The sequence below is a fragment of the Vipera berus genome, assembly GCF_964194415.1.
Source record: "Vipera berus genome assembly, chromosome: 1".
In the NCBI taxonomy this organism is placed as follows: domain Eukaryota; kingdom Metazoa; phylum Chordata; class Lepidosauria; order Squamata; family Viperidae; genus Vipera; species Vipera berus.
The window spans coordinates 57775019-57797151 of NC_138202.1; the positions used below are offsets into that span (position 1 = coordinate 57775019).

Below are 22133 nucleotides of genomic sequence, written 5' to 3' on the forward strand. Positions count from 1 at the left end.
CTGCTGCCTTCCAAAAATAGTTGCCTGCCTATGCTGATGATGGGGCATCTGGACAGGAAAGTGTAGAATAGCCTTCATGCTACAGATTATAAAATCATTGAGCTCCTAGAGGAAAAGCAGGATATAAAGACAAGATAGTCTCAAAGATGCTTTTTCAGGAGACAACTGAACTTTCTTGTTTTTCTTTTGAAAACAAGAAAGTCCAGTTGCCTCCTGAAAAAGCACCTTTGGGACAACCATGAGCTCGATGACTGAGAATCTCCATAGACATGTCAAGATGGTTGGCCAATTTACATGTTATTCAGAAGCACTATGTCTGCCAGTTACTATGGTAATTTTAAATAGAAGCTATCCAGATGAACTGAGTCAGGCTTATGGTTTATAAGATTTCCTATAAGATTTCCTGAAACCATATTAGCGGTTAGTCCATAGCTCAACTTAACTCATTGTAGAGACCCAAGAAAATAACTCAAGCTAGACATGACAGTTGCAAAATATGCTTAAAAGCCATGGTGGCACCGTGGTTAGAATGCAATATTGCAGGCTAATTCTGACAACTGCCAGCAGTTCGATTCTGATTGGCTCAAGGTTGACTCAGCCTTCCATCCTTCTGAGGTCAGTAAAATGAGGATTCAAATTGTTGGGAGTGCTGTAAAGCACTATGTGCTATTGCTATGCAATTAATCTTCTTAATCTTCATAACTAAGTAGACATTACAATTATCCAGAAATCATAATCATACAATAAGCTACCCCAATTCTCTGAACGGAATCTACCTCTTAAAAGTAAAAAACAAAAACAAAAAACCCCCCTAAATTGACATACTTGCTTTCAGAGACAGTCATTTATGTCCAGTAGACAATTATTTCATTTTACCATTTTTCTATCCAAAACAGAATCTTATTGTGTTATGATGTATAATATTTTAATAATAATATGGCATATCTAAATAACAAAAATCTGCTCTCTCTTGGTATCTTCTTTGCACAAGAAAAAAGCTCATAACTTAAATATATCTATTAAGATAAAAAGATTGTTTTAAGATAAAATATTCATAGGTATTTTGCACTGTTATAATAATCAGAAAGGTTTCATGTGATTTGGGGAGCAGAAGATAAAATTCATGAAGTTGTGCACCCCCTGAAATAGAAGTAATAAGTACAATAAATATGCAATGCACTATATATCTACACATCATATTTCAACAGTACAATGCATAAGAAATGGGATTTAATAATTTTTAAAAAGATCAGCTCCTTTGCTGAGCTTTAATAATATGATACTAAGTTGTACCATTTGTTCATAATCATTTGAAAATATGTTTGGTTTTTTTTGGTGTGTGTCATGAATGAATGGTGCAAATCTTTATAGTTTTTACAGTATAGCTTGCCTCATGTACTCTTAGGGGTTTTTTTGGTGGGGAGGGGGGCTTTATAATCCCAGACCCAAAGTGACATGGCAACAATGCCTCCTAGCACCTTTAGAGTATTAATTTTTTGGTAGTAGCACTAAAAGAATGGTGAGATTCATAATTTGCATGATACAACAGAAAATAGAAGCAATTAGATAAATTACATGCAAAAATACTGACAAATTGCAGCAATTGCAGGTTTATTTTCCAAAGGAATAAGGTGCTTGTAACAGCATACAAGACACACAAATGTCCACACTCAAACACAGAGTCCAAAATCTCAAACTGCTCAAGTTTTCATATCCTATTCAAGCTCATATTTCTGAGAAGAAACAGATCTTAATAAATTACCAAGCTTCTGAATATGTGTCAAGATCTCATTCTCTCCTTCTTTCTCTTGTGGGCTATCAATCCTGTTGTAAAAACAACTTCCTGTATTTATAGAGGAAAGCCTGTGCAGTTTCCCATCCAGATAAACAGTGTCTTTATGTTTTAGTGGCTTTATGCAAGAAAAATATGCAATACAAAAGAAGTATGAAAATCTGTTCTCCCATGTTAATGGCCATTGCTGGATATAATACACAGTTCATCTGGAAATACATAATATATAAAATAGAAATATATATAAAATATGTTTCTATTTAATATACAGAAGTTGAATTTAAGTTGAAAGGAGCCTTTTGGGCCAGTGAACACAAATCCCTCTCTCTGCGCAGGAATCCAAATCACAGCATCCAAAATAAATGGCTTTCCTAGCCTTTTCTTCAACTCCTTTAATAATTGGTTCTACTGTCAAAATAGTCTTACAATTAGAAAGTTCTTCCTAACCATCAACATTCCGTTTATTGCATTCCTAACTATAAATGCTAGTTTGTGTTTGATTTTTCAGTACTCAGTATTTTAAATAACATTCTTAGCACACTATCATTTAAAATGTGCACCCTGCTTTCTCATTTTGAAGGATATATATTGCTTTAAAAGGCATTCTAAAACAGCTAGAACAGGGTACATATCAAGTTTATGATAACAAAAAAATGCAGAAAAGGAGAGAACATGCAAGCAGGAATTTAATATATTTGATAAATACAAGCAAGAATTATGAATAGCCGCCATTGGCTCTGTTTTGCAGAAAAGAATTAAGTCCTTTCTCTGCAATCAGATTTTTAAGATGCTTAATAATGGTATGATGTAATTTTTAAATTGATAAAGGGAGTTCTTGGTTCATTCTGTTTCAACTGCAAGTGTATATATAGATATAGATGATGTAAATATGTATATAAATTAGATGTAGGTAAAGATGTAGATAGATATAGCTATAGATTAGATATAGATATGGAGATGGAGATGGAGAGATGGAGATATAGAGATATATAGAGATGGTACATAGCTGTATGTATAAACACACAGAGAGTTAAACATATAGATATACATATCTATATGATTTCAGCTGTTTCAAAAGAAGGGTAAATTACCAATCTTGAAACTAAGGCAAAATATATTTCTATGCTGTTTAGATAGTGTCAGCAATATTTTAGTCTGACATCCAATTCTGGTTCTGAACGAGCTTCAACATTTTCAGTATTTTCTGCCATTTCTCCTCTTGAGTGGAATCCGTCAAGGACAAAAACAGCAGTTCTCTCTCTTGTAGCAAATGTGTCTAAGCCACAAAGAGTCAAGTAATTCAGAAGCAAGCATGCTAGGAATAACTAGGAATTTTAATGCTTGCAAAATCTCTATAAAATAATGCACACATGTCAAATCTTCTCTCCCAATTGCCGCAAAAAATGTAACTAGGATTTACAAACACATATCTATAATTATGAGATGGGTTATTGAATACATGTATATGAATTAGTAATTAGATCACCATTTTCTTTTTTTAGAAAGCATATGATTTGCTTTTTCACTAGCCCTTGTTCACTGATTCAGTTACCACACCTCATTTTAATAGATGTTCAATAGCTATTAAAAACAGTTAATCTATATTATAACAACTCTGAAAGTATGTCTAAGATTACAATATAATAAAGATGCAATCATTTTTAAGAAGTGTATGTATTTTTATGTCCATTACCTCTTGGTTTGTAAGTCACAAATGTGGATGGTTGCATTGCAATTTTATGTGGCAACTTTCTTTCAAGCAGAGTGAATTATTTAGCAGTATTTAATTATTTAGAGTTGATAATTTCATCAAATTTATCAGCATTACCTAGTATTTTTATTATCCAACATAGTGGCAGATGTAGTATTATACGTAGATGTATAATCTGATAACCTTCTCAGTTTCTAGATAGGAATGCTAAGAATTTTTCTTTGCTGTGTACTTTCATCATATAAATGGCAGTAAATTATATAATGTTAAATGTGTTAGTATGAGGGTCTCAAAAAATTGGGAATTCCAATCACCACATTTTGAGGAAAAGAAACAAATTTTGGATCAATTTACCTATAATATTTAGCTGAAAATTCTTTAAAAGTTCATTTTATGATGAAAAAGAAGTGGTTGGTATGTGCTATTTTATTGCTCTTCTTTTGTTCTGTCAAATGGAAATAACTTAACCTGTTTTGTTTAACATGATACCCCAAAGGGATTCCTAGCTTGTTTCTGCCTCAAGAAGCAGAATCGAAAACCAGGAGTTTTACTTGCCATATAAATGTCTCAGGTTAAGAGATGAACAAACTAGGGAACATATTTCAGAGATAAAGTTGACTTAAAATCCAAGTGGCTTCAATAACTCTCAGAAAGTGTGCTAACAACCAGATAACTGTGAGAAAACTAAATCTTTCCATTCCCCACCATTCAGTTGAAACTGAAGAAGCTTCTTGGATGAGAAATAAAAAGTCTTCAAGGAAAAAACTTAGAAAGTCCAGTTGCCTTTTGAGAGAGCATCTTTGGGATATGGACTGGATAAACTTTGAATTAGGCAGATGAAATAAACTCAAGTTAAATGTTGGACTACATAGAGAAGAAAAAAACATTTCACGATGTACAAACATTCTTATGCTTGATGCTGTGCCATTTGCAGAATTTTTTGATGTAATAAAAATTAGGTTTCTATGAAAATAGAGCAAAATGTTTATTGCAAAGCCACTCTTTATTATACTATATTATCACAGTATTGTTTTGGAGTGCACATTAATGCTCAATGCTCAAAAAGCAATTTGTAGGGCCTTGCCAATGGAAAAATAATGTTTTGATATAGTCAACGTTTACCCACTTTCTCAGAATTAAGTTTTACAATTGATTTTTTTAGAATAAGCTATTCAACATGGCTGCAGCTATTTTTTTTCCTCACGCTGACGAATAGGGAAATGAGGAAAAATTATCAACGTTACACAAGGCCAACTGGAAAACAACGCCTGAAAGGTTTTCTTATATAAAATGCCACTGAAGAAACTCTGCTATATATAAAAAAAAGTTTCTTAAACTAAAACTATTGGGGTAAAAATAAATTCTTTCAGGCTGTACGGAACTAGTTCCTATTTAATTGTAAGGAAATCCTAAGAAGGTTACAGCAGTGAAACATTAAAATTCTAAGGGCAACTAATAACATTAAAACTTTATAGCCCCAGATAGAATAATTTAGACAAAAACAACATGAACATATGTTTTGTGTAATAATAACAAACATTTATAGCTGTCAAGAGAGAAAAACACAGGTTTATGCACACCTTAATGGTGTGCATGGCTGAGCATGAGTATATTTAAAACATAATATATTACAAAATTGGCAGCAAGCATGACTCTTCTGGGTACTATGTTAAATCAATGAATAAATTACCAAAAGTGTGCTGTGGCTGTTTGGATGTGTAATTGAGCTTAACGTATGTAGTGTTATTTTAAAAGAAACTGTTCAAGGAGCTTCTGGTCCAATCCACAATGCATCTTTTTAAAGCTGTTTGCAAATAGCAATAAATGAAACTGTCTCACAGTAGGAAGGAAGCTTAGTTATATACACATTAGGCAAATGGGGAAAAAGTTAATTTTAATATGCTTTTTGAGAATTAAAAACAAACTAAAAACAGCAGCAGTGCTGGCTCAGAAAATCAACATTTTACCCTGTGATTTAAACTTATTTTAATTAAGATTTGTCCTATGTTCCAAGGTCTTTATGTCAAAGGAAATCAAGAAGAAACTTGTAGAATACATTAAATTATACTATGCTGAAGATTTTGCAGTGAGTTAAAAATTAATATTTGAGTATGTTGCATTTTTATAACAATATTTTTATAGAATTGAATAGAATTTAGTAATTTTAGTGCCCTTAGATTTGGACACTAAAAACACAATCAAGTCAGTTTTAAAGAAACTTACAAAGTGGGGGGGGAGGAGTGCTGTATTTTTTAAATGCCTGCATTTTAAGTTTTGAAATATCACAAGAGTCCAAAATTGATTTTGTAACAATATTTTTTTAAAAATTAGCCCATAATATTGATCTAAAACAAATCTCTTTGTAATTCAGAATCAGTTCATCTTATGTATTAAAAACAGAGTTTATTTAATGAGAAAAAAACCATCCATTTCATTTTCTTGCTATTTTGCTGCTCTCATGTTCTCTTCATTTTTGTGGTATTCTCAGGTTAGAAACAATACAAAACAATAATTAGAGATCCCAGGCAGATGTTTCTTAGGCTTAGGCGAGAACTTTTGTTATCATTTGGAAATATCATTCAAAAATACTGCTTGCTTCAATCTACTGCTACAGACTAACTACACTTAGTTTCTCTTTTTAGTATAATGTAAATATTTTAGAATATTGTTGTCTCTCTCTGTCTCATAAGATAAAGTTTCACAGGGATTTCCACCTCTCACCATCCCTCCTTGAGATTACATGCAACAAGAGAGAGCACTTTTGTAGCTATGACACTCAATTATAGAATACCCTTTTCCAAAAAGTGGGCTGGTGCTAACATTCGTTTCATTTTGTTTCACTCCGCATTTTAGCATTTGGTAAAAATAGTTGTGAATGTTTCAACAATCAAACGTCTATATCTGAACATTTGTTTTTCTTTTGACGTTGTGACATAATGGAGAGTAAAAATGTGGAAAGCTCACAGTGTCTCAGGGTTTGCTGGGAATGCATAGGATCTCCACAGCTGTTTGGGACAGAAAGTATAAAGTCCTTATCTTCCTGATATTAAGAAAGGGTAGTCATTATAGAGGCTTGGAGTACACTGAGTTTGGAATTAAACATTTTTCACACACACAAAAAGTCTTACTTGTCAATTCTACCAAAGCATAAAGCATTTTGAAGTCAGCTGGATATAAAATTCACGATGTCTAAATAGATTTTTCCCCCCTTCAAACACTGTTTTACCTGCTTTTCCCTTTGCGCCCACCCTGGTGCAGAATAGCTATGTTTTATGTATTCTGTTGGGAGTAGAGCTAAAAGATTTCACAGATAAAAAGGTTGTTATTTTGTGCTGAAAAATGAAAGAAGAAGAAGAAAGAAAGAAAGAAAGAAAGAAAGAAAGAAAGAAAGAAAGAAAGAAAGAAAGAAAGAAAGAAGGAAAGATAACCAGATGGATTATGAAAGTAATTAAAATAGTTTTAATGGAATCCAAATACGTAGAATCTAAAAGTTGTCTCTATTTAAGAATATTGTTGTTCATATGAAATTCCTTTTCTAGTTTATTACATAATCTTTCTTCAGCATAACAGTTACAGAAAAAATTCAAATAGTAACTGCTAATTAAAGACAACACTATAAGGTGTACCATAGAAACAAAAAAACCCACACAAATACTATAAAAGTGTGAGATGCTTTTGAAAAAATGTGTAGTAACTTACTGTACTAGTCACCAATCATTGAAATAAAGAATACTTTTCATCTCTAGAAGTATTCATCTCCATTAATAAATATTTAGTGATTAGAATCAAGTTAAGTATTTAGAAAGTGGACAACTCTAAATCAATTTTAAAAACAATAACTATCTAGAATTGCTATTCTATACCACAAGTTATAGACATTGCTACCAACAGGGATGATGTTTTTAAAATATTCAGTAAATTCAGAGATGATATCTACTAGTCATGCAAATTAGTTCTTGTATGTATGACAAGCAGTCAAATAAGGAAAAACATAGGCAGAAGATAATAAATACATGGGATTCCCATAAGTTAACTACTATTATTGAATTTATAAGATGTATGTATGATGTGTTATATAATTGATATGGCAGTACATGATCCATGAGCAGACACCGAGCTGTGGATGAAAGTGGGGCAGACGTAGTCAAAAGCAGCTATAAGCAAACAATTAGGAGCTTTGGTAGAAAAGAAAAGAAGATATTTGATCAACCTGGATATTATTGAAATCTACTCTAGTTGCTGCCTTCCAGTAGCCAGCTTTTTTCCCTCCAACAGTCTTTCAGGGCAGGTCATACAGTGATTCTTTGGGGTGCAGCTAAGCTCTGTTAGAGGGAACTGTTTATATCCCCAGCAAAGAAACATAAAATATGACATTTATGTCATTATCATATGTAGCGTGTGGAAAAATCAAAGTACTAACATTGGGAATAATAGCAGCAGTCCAGACTGCATCCTGATCTTTTTGCAACAGATCAGAGTTTTAGCGATGTTTGTACATGTGAGTATATGAAAATTCATAATTAGCAGGTGTTAGAAGCACCTGGTCAATGTTGTCTGAGCCCAGAAGCTAAGTAGGTCTGACTAGTACATGGAGGGAAGGCTTTCATGGAGAACCAGGGCTTTAATTTAGATTTGAAGAAGACATGGGCAAACCATGTCTGTGATGCTGCCTCAAAACCTTCATAGACACAAGAAAGAGAGTAAGAAAAACATCCAAGGATGCAGCAGTAGAAGTAAGGAAGCAAGAGAAGGATAGTCTCCTCATCTTTATTTCTATAGGAGCCTACTGGGCCCTATCCGTCTATCTCCCTTGTACCAGGTATTAATTCTCAGCAAGTGATCCAGGAATAGAGCACAGGCTCAAGTTAGCAATGTCAGCATTAGCAGTTGTTGCACTTCTTCCAACTCCAACAACAAATCCTCAAATCCATCCGTTGCTAAGTATCCTAGGATGATACTTGTTAAATAGCGGGTTCTTTGACGCGGGAATGAAGATGCAAACAGAGTACAGGTAACTCATAGTTTATTTCATGCTGTGACTGTACTGAGGGAAACGGCTGCAACCAGCCGCAATATATAGTCTAGCCCCTAGGCGGCAGCCAATAGGTTTGAATCAACCATTGCCGCCTGGAGATAGCCAATTGCAGCACAGGAGACTTGTAGTCTGGGTTGCTGGAGAGCCATTAGCTGCTCCAGCAACCCACGTGGTATTCCCTCAAAAAGCCCAGTACATAACACCCCTCCCCCCTTAGCTCAGACCATAATAACATCAATTATTCTCAACAATTGTCAAAACTTAATATCCAAATACACTAAAGTAAAGTGATAAAAAACAATGTGGACTACAATGTTATTAAACAACGTCTGAATGAATAGGCTACCAAAATGGCACTTTTAGACAGTTACATCATAACATTAGTTCTGTAGTCTAGTGGCAACAGGATTTACATAACATATAGCTCTTTATTTTACAATGTAATCTGCAAGATATGAAGGAGGCTTGTGAGCCCTAGAGGAACGTCTTGGAGTTCCCATCACTTTGTGGTCTACCAGCTTACCCAGTGGACTGGGTAGACTTGTGTCCTTTTGTGCTCCTGAGTCAAGGGGATTCGATGCACTCTGGCTGGCCTCTCCAGGTTGGCCCACCCCCGAGTCAGACTGTTCTGCAGAGTAGGCACAGCGGTTGCTGAGGTTCGGTTGGCTTGCTCCTTCAGGGGGTCCATGTTGCACTCCAGAGCTCCCAGTTCTCCCTCTGGTTCCATCTCAGTTAAGAAGGAAAAGTCCTGATAGTCTATGTGATGACTGGCTTGGCTGCAAGTTTGAGGACCTGGGGAGGGACTTATGATGCAGTCCTCACTTAGTGGCCATTCTGGAAACCGTTTCCTGAGCTAATCAATGTGTCTACTGACAACTCGTCCTCCCTCCAACCCCACTTCATAAATAGGGGTCCGAATGCCTTGGTGATTTGACCAGGAACCCACAGATTCCCCTGACCATAGTTCCTGGCCCAAACCCAATCGCCCATGTGCAGCCCCCTTGGGGGTTTTGGTCGAGAGGCTTCTGCTGCCACTCTATCTGGATGCAACCTGTTCAGTTTAGTGATCAAACGCCTCCTCCAATGTAGCTCTGCAGGACTTTTGCCTGTGCGCTGCAGGGTGTAGAATGCTGGCAGAGTAAAAAATCTGCCAATCTATGATGCCAGTCACCTGTGACAATGCGCTTAAGTGCCTCCTTCATTGTCCTCACCATGCATTCAGCTTGACCATTAGACGATGGATGAAAAGGCGCAGACATTGCATGTCTGATGAAATTAGCTCTAAGGAAGGCATGAAATTCAGCAGCAGTGAATTGGGCCCCATTGTCTGAAACTAAGTGTGGCAAAGAGTTTTCTCAGCACCTGGATGGTCCTAGCAGTAGTCATGTTAGGAACTGGAATTACTTTCAGCCATTTGGAGTGGCTATCCACTACTATAAGGAAGAACTGTCCTTGAAAAGGCCCAGCGTAGTCTATGTGAACCCTAGACCAGGGAGTGTGCGTTTCCTCCCATCTGTGAACTGGAGCCTGTGGCATTTCAGGCCTAGATTGCTGGCATGCATAACAACCATGGACTTGAGCCTCAATGTCCTTATCAAGGCCAGGCCACCAGAGGTAGCTTCTAGCTAAAGCTTTCATTCTGACTATGCCTGGATGGCCTTTATGTAATGATTGTAAAACCCTGTCTCTTAGGGAAGTGGGAATTATGACTCTGTTTCCCCATAAAATGCACACTTCATGGGCAGATAACTCATGCCTCCTGACAAAATAGCTCTGAAATTCTGAGCCTGGACTTTTTTCCAACCAGCCCGTGTATACCCATGACAATATTCTACTAAGTAGTATCTGTGGCAGTTTCAGCAGCAATGTCCCCTGCATGGAGGGGAAACTCAGGTATGTCCTGTATGGACAATATTCTAGCAGCAGGAGCCAGATATGGATCCATTAGTGGCAGTGGTAGTCTGCTGAGGCCATCAGCATGGTCTATTTCCTTGCCTGGTTTGTGGATTAATTTAAAATTGTATGCAGATAGGAAAATAGACCATCTCAACATTCTTGGAGATTGTATCTGGGGGGCTTGTTTGTCCGTTGTGAACAGTCCCAACAGAGGTTTGTGGTCAGTGTAGACCATGAAATCCCTGCCATATAAATAGTCATGGAATTTTTTTATTCCAGCAACGATGGCCAGGGCCTCTTTGTCAATCTGAGCATAGTTTTGCTCAGCAGAGGACAATGTCCTTGAGTAAAACGCTATAGGAACCTGTTTCCCATTTTTCTCTATGTGACTTAAAACTGCCCCCAACCCATAGGGAGATGCATCACATGCAAGACATACATGTTTAGACTCTTTGTACTGAGTTACAGTGGACTGTTCTGACAATAGTGCTTTAAAGTCCTGGAAACTTTTTTCATGTAAGTTAGTCCATTTCCATGGACCTTTCTTATCTAGAAGCCTGTGGAGGGGCTCTGCTATTGCTGCCTTATGAGATAGAAATGTGTGATAGAAGTTTAGGAGAAAAAAAGTTCTCAGCTAAATCAAAAGTTGATGGGCTGCACACGCAGAGTAGTGTTGCGGCCTTCAGTCCTTCTTCCGCTATCTGATTGGCTCTGAGATAGTTTTCTACTTGCGATAAATATGATGGCCATTCCTCCGGGTATTTCACATCAAATTCTCGCAGTTTCCTGACTTTCGGCATTCTTCTTGCTGGTTCCTGCGTTCTTCTTGCTGGTTCCTGGAGAGCCGTTAACTGCTCCAGCAACCCACGTGGTATTCCCTCAAAAAGCCCAGTACATAGCACTACTCAAAAGAGATTCTAGCTGGCTTTGTTACTGGGAGCTAAGGGCATCCTTTTAGCAATTCTTAAGAGCAACCAAAATGAACACAATTAGACTGCATATTTCTCAATTATCAACCATTTTTCTCCATCTTAACTTCCTTTTCTCCTGCCTGCCCCTTCCCTTTGAGTCAAAATGTTATCTTTGCATATGAATGAACATATGGGAAACTAGAGTATGTTGCACGCTATGTTTTTGCCATGAATGTTTCAAATACCTGGCAAAGTTTTTTGCAAGGCATAGAAAATCTTGTATCTTATTGAAGGACGCATTGGTTTTTTTTCTAAATTCAGCTGTCCTTTAGCATTTCATTCTAATGAATACTAACTTAACTTACAGGTTTCAAGATTTAATCAGGCAATGGCCAATATTAGTACAATATGTACTAAGCTGGGAAGAACTTTAAAAAGAAGATTATCAATAGTTCTACTTTGAAAAATCTCCATGCTGGTCAATATGGAGGGAACATAGCAGTCTAGGTAACTTTTCAGTTTATTTTAAACCTTGAGTGATAACATAAGATCAGCTAAAATGAGGTCCTAAGTGAAGTTTTAGGACCCTGTTTTTGTGTTTTGAAGACCTTGGCTTCTCTTTAGAGTATAGTAACTGATTTTAAGCCGCCACACTTTTTTTATGCAAACCATTATTATGAGAAATTATATGTCTGTTTTTAGTTCCACAATTTACAGTGCAATGCTAAATATGTCTACTTCAAAATTAACCTCACAAGAGTTCAAAGGGACTTACTTCCAAGTAAATGAGCAAAGAATTATAGCTTATTTAGAAATCATTGCTGCAATTACAGTACTGCTGACCATAGTAGATTTATCATAATAGGAACCTTTGGAGATTAGAAGTCTAGAGTTGAAAAGCTTTTTAAATGAGCTAGAGAAAGCAACATATCTCTTCATGTGGATGACATTTCTCTGTATTGATCAAAAGACCTAAATCAATTCATTCGTATTTTTTTCAGTATCATAATGCTAAAGTATCCCAGAAAAAGCAGTGCAGGTTAAACCATCAAGATACATTAGAGTCCCAGCAATAGGTTAGCACTTTGTAACTACAATTCAACCTTTCTTTCCTTTCAGTTTTCTCCTCTCCCAAGATTTACCAAATCAACCTTAGCTTTTGTAGATTAGGATCAATAGTTTGAGCATATATTGTGTAGAACAGGAGTAGGCAACCTTGGCTCTTTTATGACTCGTGGACTTCAAATCCTAGCTGGCTCAGGAATTCTGGGAGTTGAAGTCCACAAGTCATAAAAGAGCCAAGGTTGCCTACACCTGGTATAGAAGATGAACCAAGTAAGTACCTTAGGTAGCTCCACCTCTGCACATGGCTCAAATTAAAAATTAGTGTGGTTGTATTTTGAGAAAAACAGTGAAAAAAGTTACTATTTTTCTTAAAATACAACCGTGCTAATTGAGGAAGTTCCTCCATTGTAAATTTTAATAAAGGAGAATTTTCTTTTCATTTTTCCTAGTGTATATGAGATTGTGTACTCCCCACCCTCATAATGGAATCAATCATAAAAGTAAAGTTATTCATTATATGAAAGAATTCTAACTGATTAAACACTTTCAAACAACAAACATTAATTTTATTCTCTCCAATCTTCTAAATTATGTAAACTTTAATACCTATAAGGAATATCCACAGGAGATTCCAGGTGCACTCATTCTTCCAAAACTATAAATTTGATCCATACAAAAGTTTTGACTTCTTTTTTATATGTAGTTCTACAATTGGGTGTACCACCAGCAATAATGAGACATGAATGAAGACAAATATGCTATTTTTATATAAAATAGCATATAAATAGCATAAAATAGTATATAAAATATACTATTTTTATAATTACTGCAGGATTGGATCCTACAGAAATAAAACAGGTTTCAGGATTTAATCAGGCAATGGTCAAACTAAGAAAAGAGGCAGTTGGTGTAATTTATTATTAAGAATGATGATTATAGAAAGTACCAGAAAATAAGTTGTATATATAAAAAAGAAAGAAAGAAAGAAAGAAAGAAAGAAAGAAAGAAAGAAAGAAAGAAAGAAAGAAAGAAAAAAGAAAGAAAGAAAGAAAGAAAGAGGGAAGGAGGGAAAAAGGAAGGAAGGAAGGAGGGAGGGAGGGAGGAAAGGAAGGAAGGAAGGAAGGAAGGAAGGAAGGAAGGAAGGAAGGAAGGAAAACACATATCATTCATCAAGCCTTTCTGATGTCACCAACAGTGTGTCCCACCTTTAGATTGCAATAGATTTAATTGTGGCTGTTTAGGTAATTAAATTTAAATCATAAGATAAAAAGCCCAACTTCCCTCCCTCCACTTTGCAACAGTTGAGAAGTGTTTGTTTCCTGCCTTCATCATTAGCCACAAGATCTTGTGCACACTGACATATGACATAAGATAATGCCTGAATGTAGTCAGTACTTTACAATATACACATTGTTCCTTTTTCTTAAAAAAAATTCTTATAAATGTAATTAATATTGAGAAAATCATAACTGACAAAGATACTTCAAATAGTGATGGGAAATCAAACTTTAATAACACGAAAAACAGGATATTGACTTGTGAATTGATATTATTATTTGTATAATATTAGTAAAATATGATGAAGATGTCTATATCTAATTTTGTATGCATCAATAGTACCAAGAATTGTAGTTGTCTAATGAGGGGAAAATGGGAAAAATATGGGGAAGAAAGGAAGATCAAGGAAAAAAATATTGGATTGTGCAGTACTGAATAAATTTATATCGAAGAAGTTAATGTTAAATATGTGAACCCAGACAACATATTCTTTACTAAGCTCTAAAGATTGTAATTTTTTAAAAAATAATAAAACTTATATATAAAAAATCTTGCTAGTAAATCCAGCATTAACTGTACTAAGAATAAATAACACTGTAAACGATGGAAGGAAACTTCAAACAAAACAAAACAACAAAGCCCATTCAAATAAATATCTCTGTAAGAAATATAAAGTGTTTGAAAGAAAAAAAGCTTCTGCTTATTAAATGATGTCCTTGCTATTCCTTCTGCTCAGAATTCTCTATATGGCTTGAAGGGGATTTGAAGGAGTTGGTCTTCCCTAGTTGTAAGGCCCAGGGCTTTTTTTCTCAGAACGCTCAGAACGGAGTTCCGGCACCTTTTTTGGATGGAACCTTGTAGGGTAGGCAAGGCGGGTTGTATGACATGTGTGAGTTCCGGCACCTTTTTCTTTTACAAAAAAAGCACTGGTAAGGCCACAGATTGAACCTGGGACCTTTTTCATACAAAGCTTACCACTGAGTTATTTCTTGAGTACCGAGCCAGGTTTCTCTTTCCAGGCAGATAAAGAAGAAGGATGTGGGGTGTGGGTAGAGGAGAAATAATGATGAGGAGAAACTCATGGGGAGAATTTTTGGTCTATCAACCAACCCCTCCTCCCCAAAAGAGAGAATCTTTTTCTACAAGAAAAATGCAACTTACTTAATGGATTCAATGAAACAAGGTTATTATATGTGATCTTCTTTGTTAAGTAATTTATAAAATGCATTTCTTCTACACTGAAATTCAATTTTTAATAAAAAAGCAATTTTAAATAAAAAAAGCATTTCCAAAGCATTGATACTGATCATTTCTTTCAGAAATCATACTTTTGATATCAATTTTCTAAGTGAATAATCCCTTCCACCAATTTTCTTTTTTCTTATTTAAAGGTCAAAGAATAAGATATAAAGTGAAAGAGTTAACTCTAATTTGAAAAAAAAAGTTTTCTACACAAATGTATCCCAAGTTCTATATCCAGTTGTGAAAAAGAAAAATACCTGCAACATAATAAAAAGCACAACTGTATAATATATGCAAAATCCGAGTCCCTGAAAGTAAATGCTTATAATACATTTCTATAAATGCCTCTTTTCCCCCCCCCTCCCTATATACTCATAAAAAGGCCCTATGGTAAGATGGAAAACATTCCTTTAAAAACTCCAAAGGGAAAAGTTTTCTAGAGACTTTGAAATCCTTGCTATTTCTGGTTACTTTAGAGATTTGTAACATCAGCTCTCCACGGTTGTCTCTGAGCAAGGTGCAAAAAAGAAAGAAAGAAAAGAAAAGCACCCCCTAAATGTATTTCTTAGATTTTCTATTATGCTTCACAGGCATCTTATGGGCTCCATGGTATTGTGGAAATCAAGAGGGATTTTTCTTATTATCTTTCTTATTTTGATTTTGATTTTCTCATTCCACCAAAACGCGGGGAGGGAACACACTACCAGGAGCTTTGGCCGTCATTAGCAATTTAAACTTATATGGTGCTGACAGAATGGAAAGAGAATTAATTAATATCCATTAGAGGAATGTGAATTACCCATGGAAAGCCATCTCACTGCTCAGAGTTTCTCAGATTAACAGCATACTAGAATCTTACAGCCAAAGGACTGGCTGTTTAATAAAAATCAACACATATCGTGAATTCAGAAAATGTCTCCTGCCGAGAGAAGTGCTCTTTCTAGCAGCAGGAGGCTTTTGATGCACAGGAGATTTTCCTCTAGCTGAAAGAGAGAGGTGATGATCTTTATCAATTCCTCCTTCCCCTGCAGTTCCCTGTCTCCCACCCAGGAGCTCTTCCAAAGGACTGGGGAATCTTCTAGAGCAAGAGATGAACTGCAAAGCGAGGCAGAATCAGCAAAAAGAATGCTTTTGGTTTTCTCACCACGTGCTCATCCTGAACAGAACTTGGACATACGCTCAGTGGCAGATTAAAACGATGGATTCCGACCATAATGTTTAACTTCCCTCCCTGTTGACAAGCTCAGCGTCCTAACCCACTGAGCACCGCGTCCCTTTTTAAAGCCTTGTTAGGATGTAATAAAAAACTAAGTAAGAGTAAACATCCTCAGCCTAGTCTTGTCAAGAAGAGGTACTATTGATAAGTAAACAATCTAATTCAGAAGTAATTATATATTTACTGTGGATGAAGCAATAAGTTCTCTGAATGATCATGTAGAAAGCAGAGACATTGTTGAGAATTGTACAGTCAGTTGTGTCTTTCACCATGTTCAACCAGAGTGGCAGCTGAAACTTACTATTTCTTGGAATAAATATTTGACCACAGGATTTGTATTTAATAATAGTAATATATAATTATAATTATAATAATTCATATTATTATATGTATGAGTATGTGTCTGTATTGTATTTGTACTGCTGCTATGGAACTAAGAATTTGCAGTAAGAATAAAATGTGGGAGCTAGTAGAGTTCTTTCAGAAGTATACTTTTTTCATAATATTATCCCAATTTTTGGACAATATTACCAACTTCCTATTAATTTTTAGACTCATTTTTGTTGCTGGCTTTCTTCTAAAGAATTCAAAGTGATTAAGGCCCAGAAGAGTTCACACACTGCCTCCCCTTGTGCCAATCCTTGAATCGGTACTTCCATCAAAAGACTTGTTGCAAAGTCTTAAAAAAGTATAATCAGTGCTTATTTATGGCAGATTTTTTCAGCAGCAACTTGATTGTAGAAATACACCCCAAGGAAATGTAATTAGCTCCATTCTTGTACTTTTAGATAAGATAAGATAATACAGTTGGCCATATAGTTTAGTTGGCCATATAGTTTGTTTTCACATATTGGGACCTGTTGTAGCTTTTAATCTACCCATAGATTTTATTGTATGGTTTTTGCTTCTTAGTTGTTGTACAATTCATTTTTATTAATTTTCATCTTATTGTGAAATTGAACAGCTCTGATGACAGAAGACTGAACATTCACAGACTGAAACATAGTTAATGTGATATTTGAGGGGGGAAGGGAGGACCAAAGAATGATCCAGGAAATTAAAGGCCAGTTGGCTTAATGTTTTCCAAGCAAATTGTAAGAAATAGGAAATTTTTTTTTAAAATGAAAGAGTTGTCTTTTTATGAATTGCTGAAAATCAAAAAGTAAAGAATAGAAATAAATGGGTGATTATTTTTTCAAAGAAATGAAAAGCAGAGATCCTCAAGAATCTGTATTGTTCATAAATGCTCTTGATTAAGAGGTAAGCAATATGGTGACCAGTAGGCAGATAATTTTAAATTTTTTCCAAGTAGTATATATAATTTGCGTAAAACCAAAAATAAATGTGAAGAATTTCAGAAGGACTGCTCAAAACTGAATGATAGTCAACCAAATAGCAATTGCAGTTTAATCTAAATTAGTGTAAAATGATGCATGCTTGAGCAAAAAAAAAGCATCTCTGATTTTATATATAGACTGATAGGGACTTTTTCTGAAGATACTCAAGAAAAAGATTTTGACTAATGGATAGCTCAATGAAAATGTCAAATATATAATGCCCTTAAATTAATATATTGCATATCTGTATCTAGAGCATACAGGTTTTATTTCCCCATCCAAAAAAGGTATATGGCAGCTAGAAAAAGGTATAGAGATGTTTATTACAATTACAAGGATGATTAATAGTAATAATAAACCCTTTATTGTCAAAGTACAATATGTGTACATTGAGATTAGCTGAGCCTCCCCCCATGCTCTCTCCCCCCAACACACAGTGAAAACAAACCCTCCATCCTACCACACCATGTGAACCAACTACACCACACACTGGCCTCCCAAGTCAATTCTGCATAAATTCACAGAGATTATGTCCCATTTAAAAGCCTAACAGCCCACGGATAAAAGCTATTTTTCAGCCTGTTGGTACGGCTGGCTATATTCCTATATCTCATACTGGATGGTAGGAGAGTAAAGAGATACCGTCCAGGGTGTGAGTCATCCCTGAGAATCTTCCTCACTCTTCCAAGGCAACAAGCCCTGGCGATGTCATCCAGTGGTGTCAGGGAACAGCCCACAATGTCTTGTGCTGTGCTCACTACCCTCTGTAATACTTTCCTGTCCGCGGCTGTCAGACCAGCATACCAAACCACAGTACCATACGAGAGGACGCTCTCTATAGTAGACCGATAAAAGAGGGTCATTAGCCATTGTTCTACCCTGTTCTTCCGCAAGACCCTAAGAAAGTGAAGCCTCTGTTGGGTCTTTCTAGCCACCTGGGTTGTGTTAACTTTCCAGGTCAGATCTTCACAGAGGCAGACTCCCAGAAATTTAAAGGAGGAAACTCTCTCTACACAGTCCTCCCCGATGTAAAGTGGGGCAGGTTCCTCCTTTTTAGTGGTCTCAAACGTCTTTGCCATGAGAAAAAGATGGAATATTTGGGATTCTTTAGCTTGGAAAGAACATGATAGAAGGAAAATATGATTGGGATACATAAAAAATGCAGGACATGGAAAAAGCATGGAGAAAATGAAAAGGAAAAGAGTTCTTTTGTTGGGGGTGTCATGCAATTTAACATAATTGGAAAATTTAAAACTGACAAAAGAAAATACTTCTTCAACATTCCTTACCGTATTATGTGGTATCAGTCACTATTTTAGATGGCTTTAAAATGAGGGATACATTCATGGAAAACAATCTACTAAGAGCTAGGTCTTAGAGACTCAATCTTATCTTAGTTTGGCAATAGTATGCTCCCAAAATGAGTTGTCTTAGAATTGCTTATGAGTACTTTAGAGACATCCATTTGATCACTGTAAGAAATAAAATCTAGAATATCATGGGTCTTACCAGCCTACCCATTATTTTGTTGAAATCCTGATTCTATTTGCATTTATTGGAGAATTTATGAATTTAGATAAATGTACTTCTGAATAAACATAGGCATGTATTATGACAAGAAGCAGATGGAGTTCAATGGGCTCAACCCCCATCTAGCTTCCTTTCCTAGCTTGAGCAGGAAGATCATACAACAGTAAATCATACTCATCTGGACTATGCAATGCACCTTCAAGAGGATGCCTATAACATCTACCTGGAAATGGCAGTTGATATAAAATCCACCTACTAATTAGCTCTAGGCTCCAAGAACACATTTTACCTTTGCCCTGCATTGGCCACCAATGGAGACTCATCCCTTAAATTCCAAATGGTTTGGCACTGAAGTTCTTGCAGGCCCACTATTCCAACTAGAATCAACCTGTCCAATATATGCATCCTAAGAGAAACTCTTTTGATTCCTTATCTCCATGAAATCAGGGTGGTCTCTCTGCAATGGACTAGCTTTCTCTTGGAAATTCAACTGGCTCTGACCTTGAAACAGTTTAAGGCAGAGCAATTATGCAGGGCTTTTAAAAATCAGCTATTAAATGCCCCCATCTTATGAATTTGCTTTGGGTGTTGCTCTCTTTTTAGATGAATTGTTGCTTTTGATCATTATCCTTACTGTATCATAAAGGTTTTATACATTTCCTATAAATCTTGTACCTATCTTACGACTGCAGCAGCACAGGCAGTTCAGTAAATATATATATAAATATGAAATTATTGATTAAATCAGGATAAAAATATTAACAGCTTCTAAGTAATTTTTCATATTTTTCATTCCCCATCCCCGTTCTTGTCCATTAGGGAAGTGGTGTGTCCCAGCTCTGTTTATTATTATTTTTTTCAGTCTTGTCCTTAATTTGGTCCTTGACCAAAATTTATTCTCAACTGGGGAAAAAAAAACCTACCTTAAGCTCCTTAGAAGCAGGATCCTGCCACCAAAAGGACAGCCAAGCATGAAATCTACTGATATCTGTCTATCTGCCAAAATTACACTTTTGGAATAATGGAATTCCTCTCCCTTCTCCTGTGTGTTATTATAACCACTCTAACATTTGGAGGAATCAATGAACTATTAAACAGACAAGATGTTGGCTTACGTGATATTAAGTATCAATACAACTTCATCTTGATGGCATTATCTAATTATAAAAGTCATCAGCTGATATGGAGCATAATATTAATACCCGCCCTTAGAGCTTTCTTGCTGTATTTAGCTATTGGATAGTGCCTGTGACATCATAGTGTTGAATATCATAAATTACATCACAGTTCTGTTAAATAAAAATAGTCCAAGGCTAGCAATCACTGCATCAATGCTTTCAACATTTCCACAACATTTTTAATGTCCTTAATGATACGTACTTCTCTCGAATTATATCTCTTTTTCTCTCTTTTGGAAAAAAAAGGGAATAAAATGTTCTTTTGCCATAGGAAAGTAATTCATCTTGCAGCAGGTTTTCTGTTTCCTCTATCAACATATTCCTAGCATAGGAGGTGGGAGGTGGCTTTCATTGTTCCCAAAGAAGTCCTCAAAAAACAGATTTAGATATCAATATATTATTGATATGTATTCAACACATGCACCATTGTGGAAGGTTTAAATTCCAAGCAAAAAAGATTTGTGGCAAAGCATATGACCTTCTCCCCACTGCAATGGCCATCCCCTAATTAGGCAATGCATCTGATAGTCATTAACAGGAATGAGATAATGAATCACTTTCTCTCTTCTTTGTTAATTTGCTGTAACCAAGCGGCTAATGGATGTCAGAGCTGAGTGATTGCACTGATTATGGTGATTTATAGTTGCAACAAAACAATTTAAAACCATTCTGATTATTCATGTTAAAGATACTGTATGTTTTGTTTACTAAATATTTTACACCCCTTTCCCTGCCCCTTCTAGATTTCCACCCGGAGAAGTTTGTCTAAAACATGTAAAAAGTTTCTGCCTTTTAGAATGGATATTGTTTCAGAAAGACACATTTCATTTTGTTTGTAAAAATTTTTACCCAGCAGAAATGAAAACCCTTAGGGTGGAATGAAAACTTCAGTGATGCCTAGTTCAAAAGGAGGCTGAAATAAGAGGAAATAAGACCAACTTCAAGCCACTTACCTTGGGGCTCTCAGTCCCTTCCTCATCCATTGCAGACACATCAGTAGCCAGTATCTCTGCTTTGATGATACGCAGAGTCCTAAGAATCCAGCTGTGTTGTCGTTTGATTTGTTTCTGTAGTTCCTTCCACTGACTTGCAATCATCTGCAGCATGTCCTTCAGTCCTTCTCCAAAAATGACAGAAAGAAATTAAGTCATACATTCAACGTTATCATTTGAAGAACCTCATTTGTTAAAGGCAAGAATTCTTAAGGGGAATAAAAATCCTTTCGCCTTAAATATTCTGGCATTCTTTACAGAGAAACCAGATCAGGAATTCTAACAAACCGGCACTGCCAACAATGTGATAGGATCAAAACATGACACACAGACAGCAGTGACTGAAGTCAGCAAAGAAAAATAATCTCAGAAATATATAAAACAGTAAAGAAACAAAAAACAAAACACCATTCTATTGTCTGCTGTTTAGTACAGATATTTGTTGTTACCACAAGTGGTAAGATTTTACAACCTCCAGAAACTTATGCAGGTTAACTAGACCTCAAAGGTGGTGCTATTTTAGGTTCTAGATAGCCAGGTTTATGAGTTACAAAATGCAAATGAAACAAAGAAAAATCTTCCAGATCCTTCATTTTATTGAGGAAAAAAACAAAAGAAAAAAAATCAGCTAAAATAATGCTACCAATTTTTAGCAACACAGAGTGTTTTGATTAAATCCAGACCATTAAGCACTATGACAAAAAATTCCTGACTTATCCAGGCTTATATTGAAAATTGCATGCACAACTGTCGAAAATCCTCACTCCTAATATTACTTAATAAATACTTTAAAACTGCAGTAAGAATTAGTTTAAATAGCAAAGGAGCTTTATCAGTGCAATTATTCCTGCTAGCTAGCTATGTAAAAATATACGTATGTATAGATATAAAATCCTAATGTATCATCTTAATGATATTTCCATAGCACTTACATCAAAGAACATGTCAAC

At 35.7% G+C, this 22133-nt stretch overlaps 1 protein-coding gene across 1 annotated transcript in view; it reads right to left on the reverse strand.

Moving 5' to 3' along the window:
• Nucleotides 1-22133, reverse strand: part of AKAP6 (A-kinase anchoring protein 6) — a gene marked incomplete at its 5' end in the record, with an annotated part of 235359 nt that overhangs the window by 159929 nt on the left and 53297 nt on the right. The window contains one exon of the mRNA XM_081319843.1: nucleotides 21145-21311. Coding sequence (XP_081175969.1) covers nucleotides 21145-21311 — 167 coding nt within the window. The remainder of the gene's footprint in view (nucleotides 1-21144; nucleotides 21312-22133) is intronic.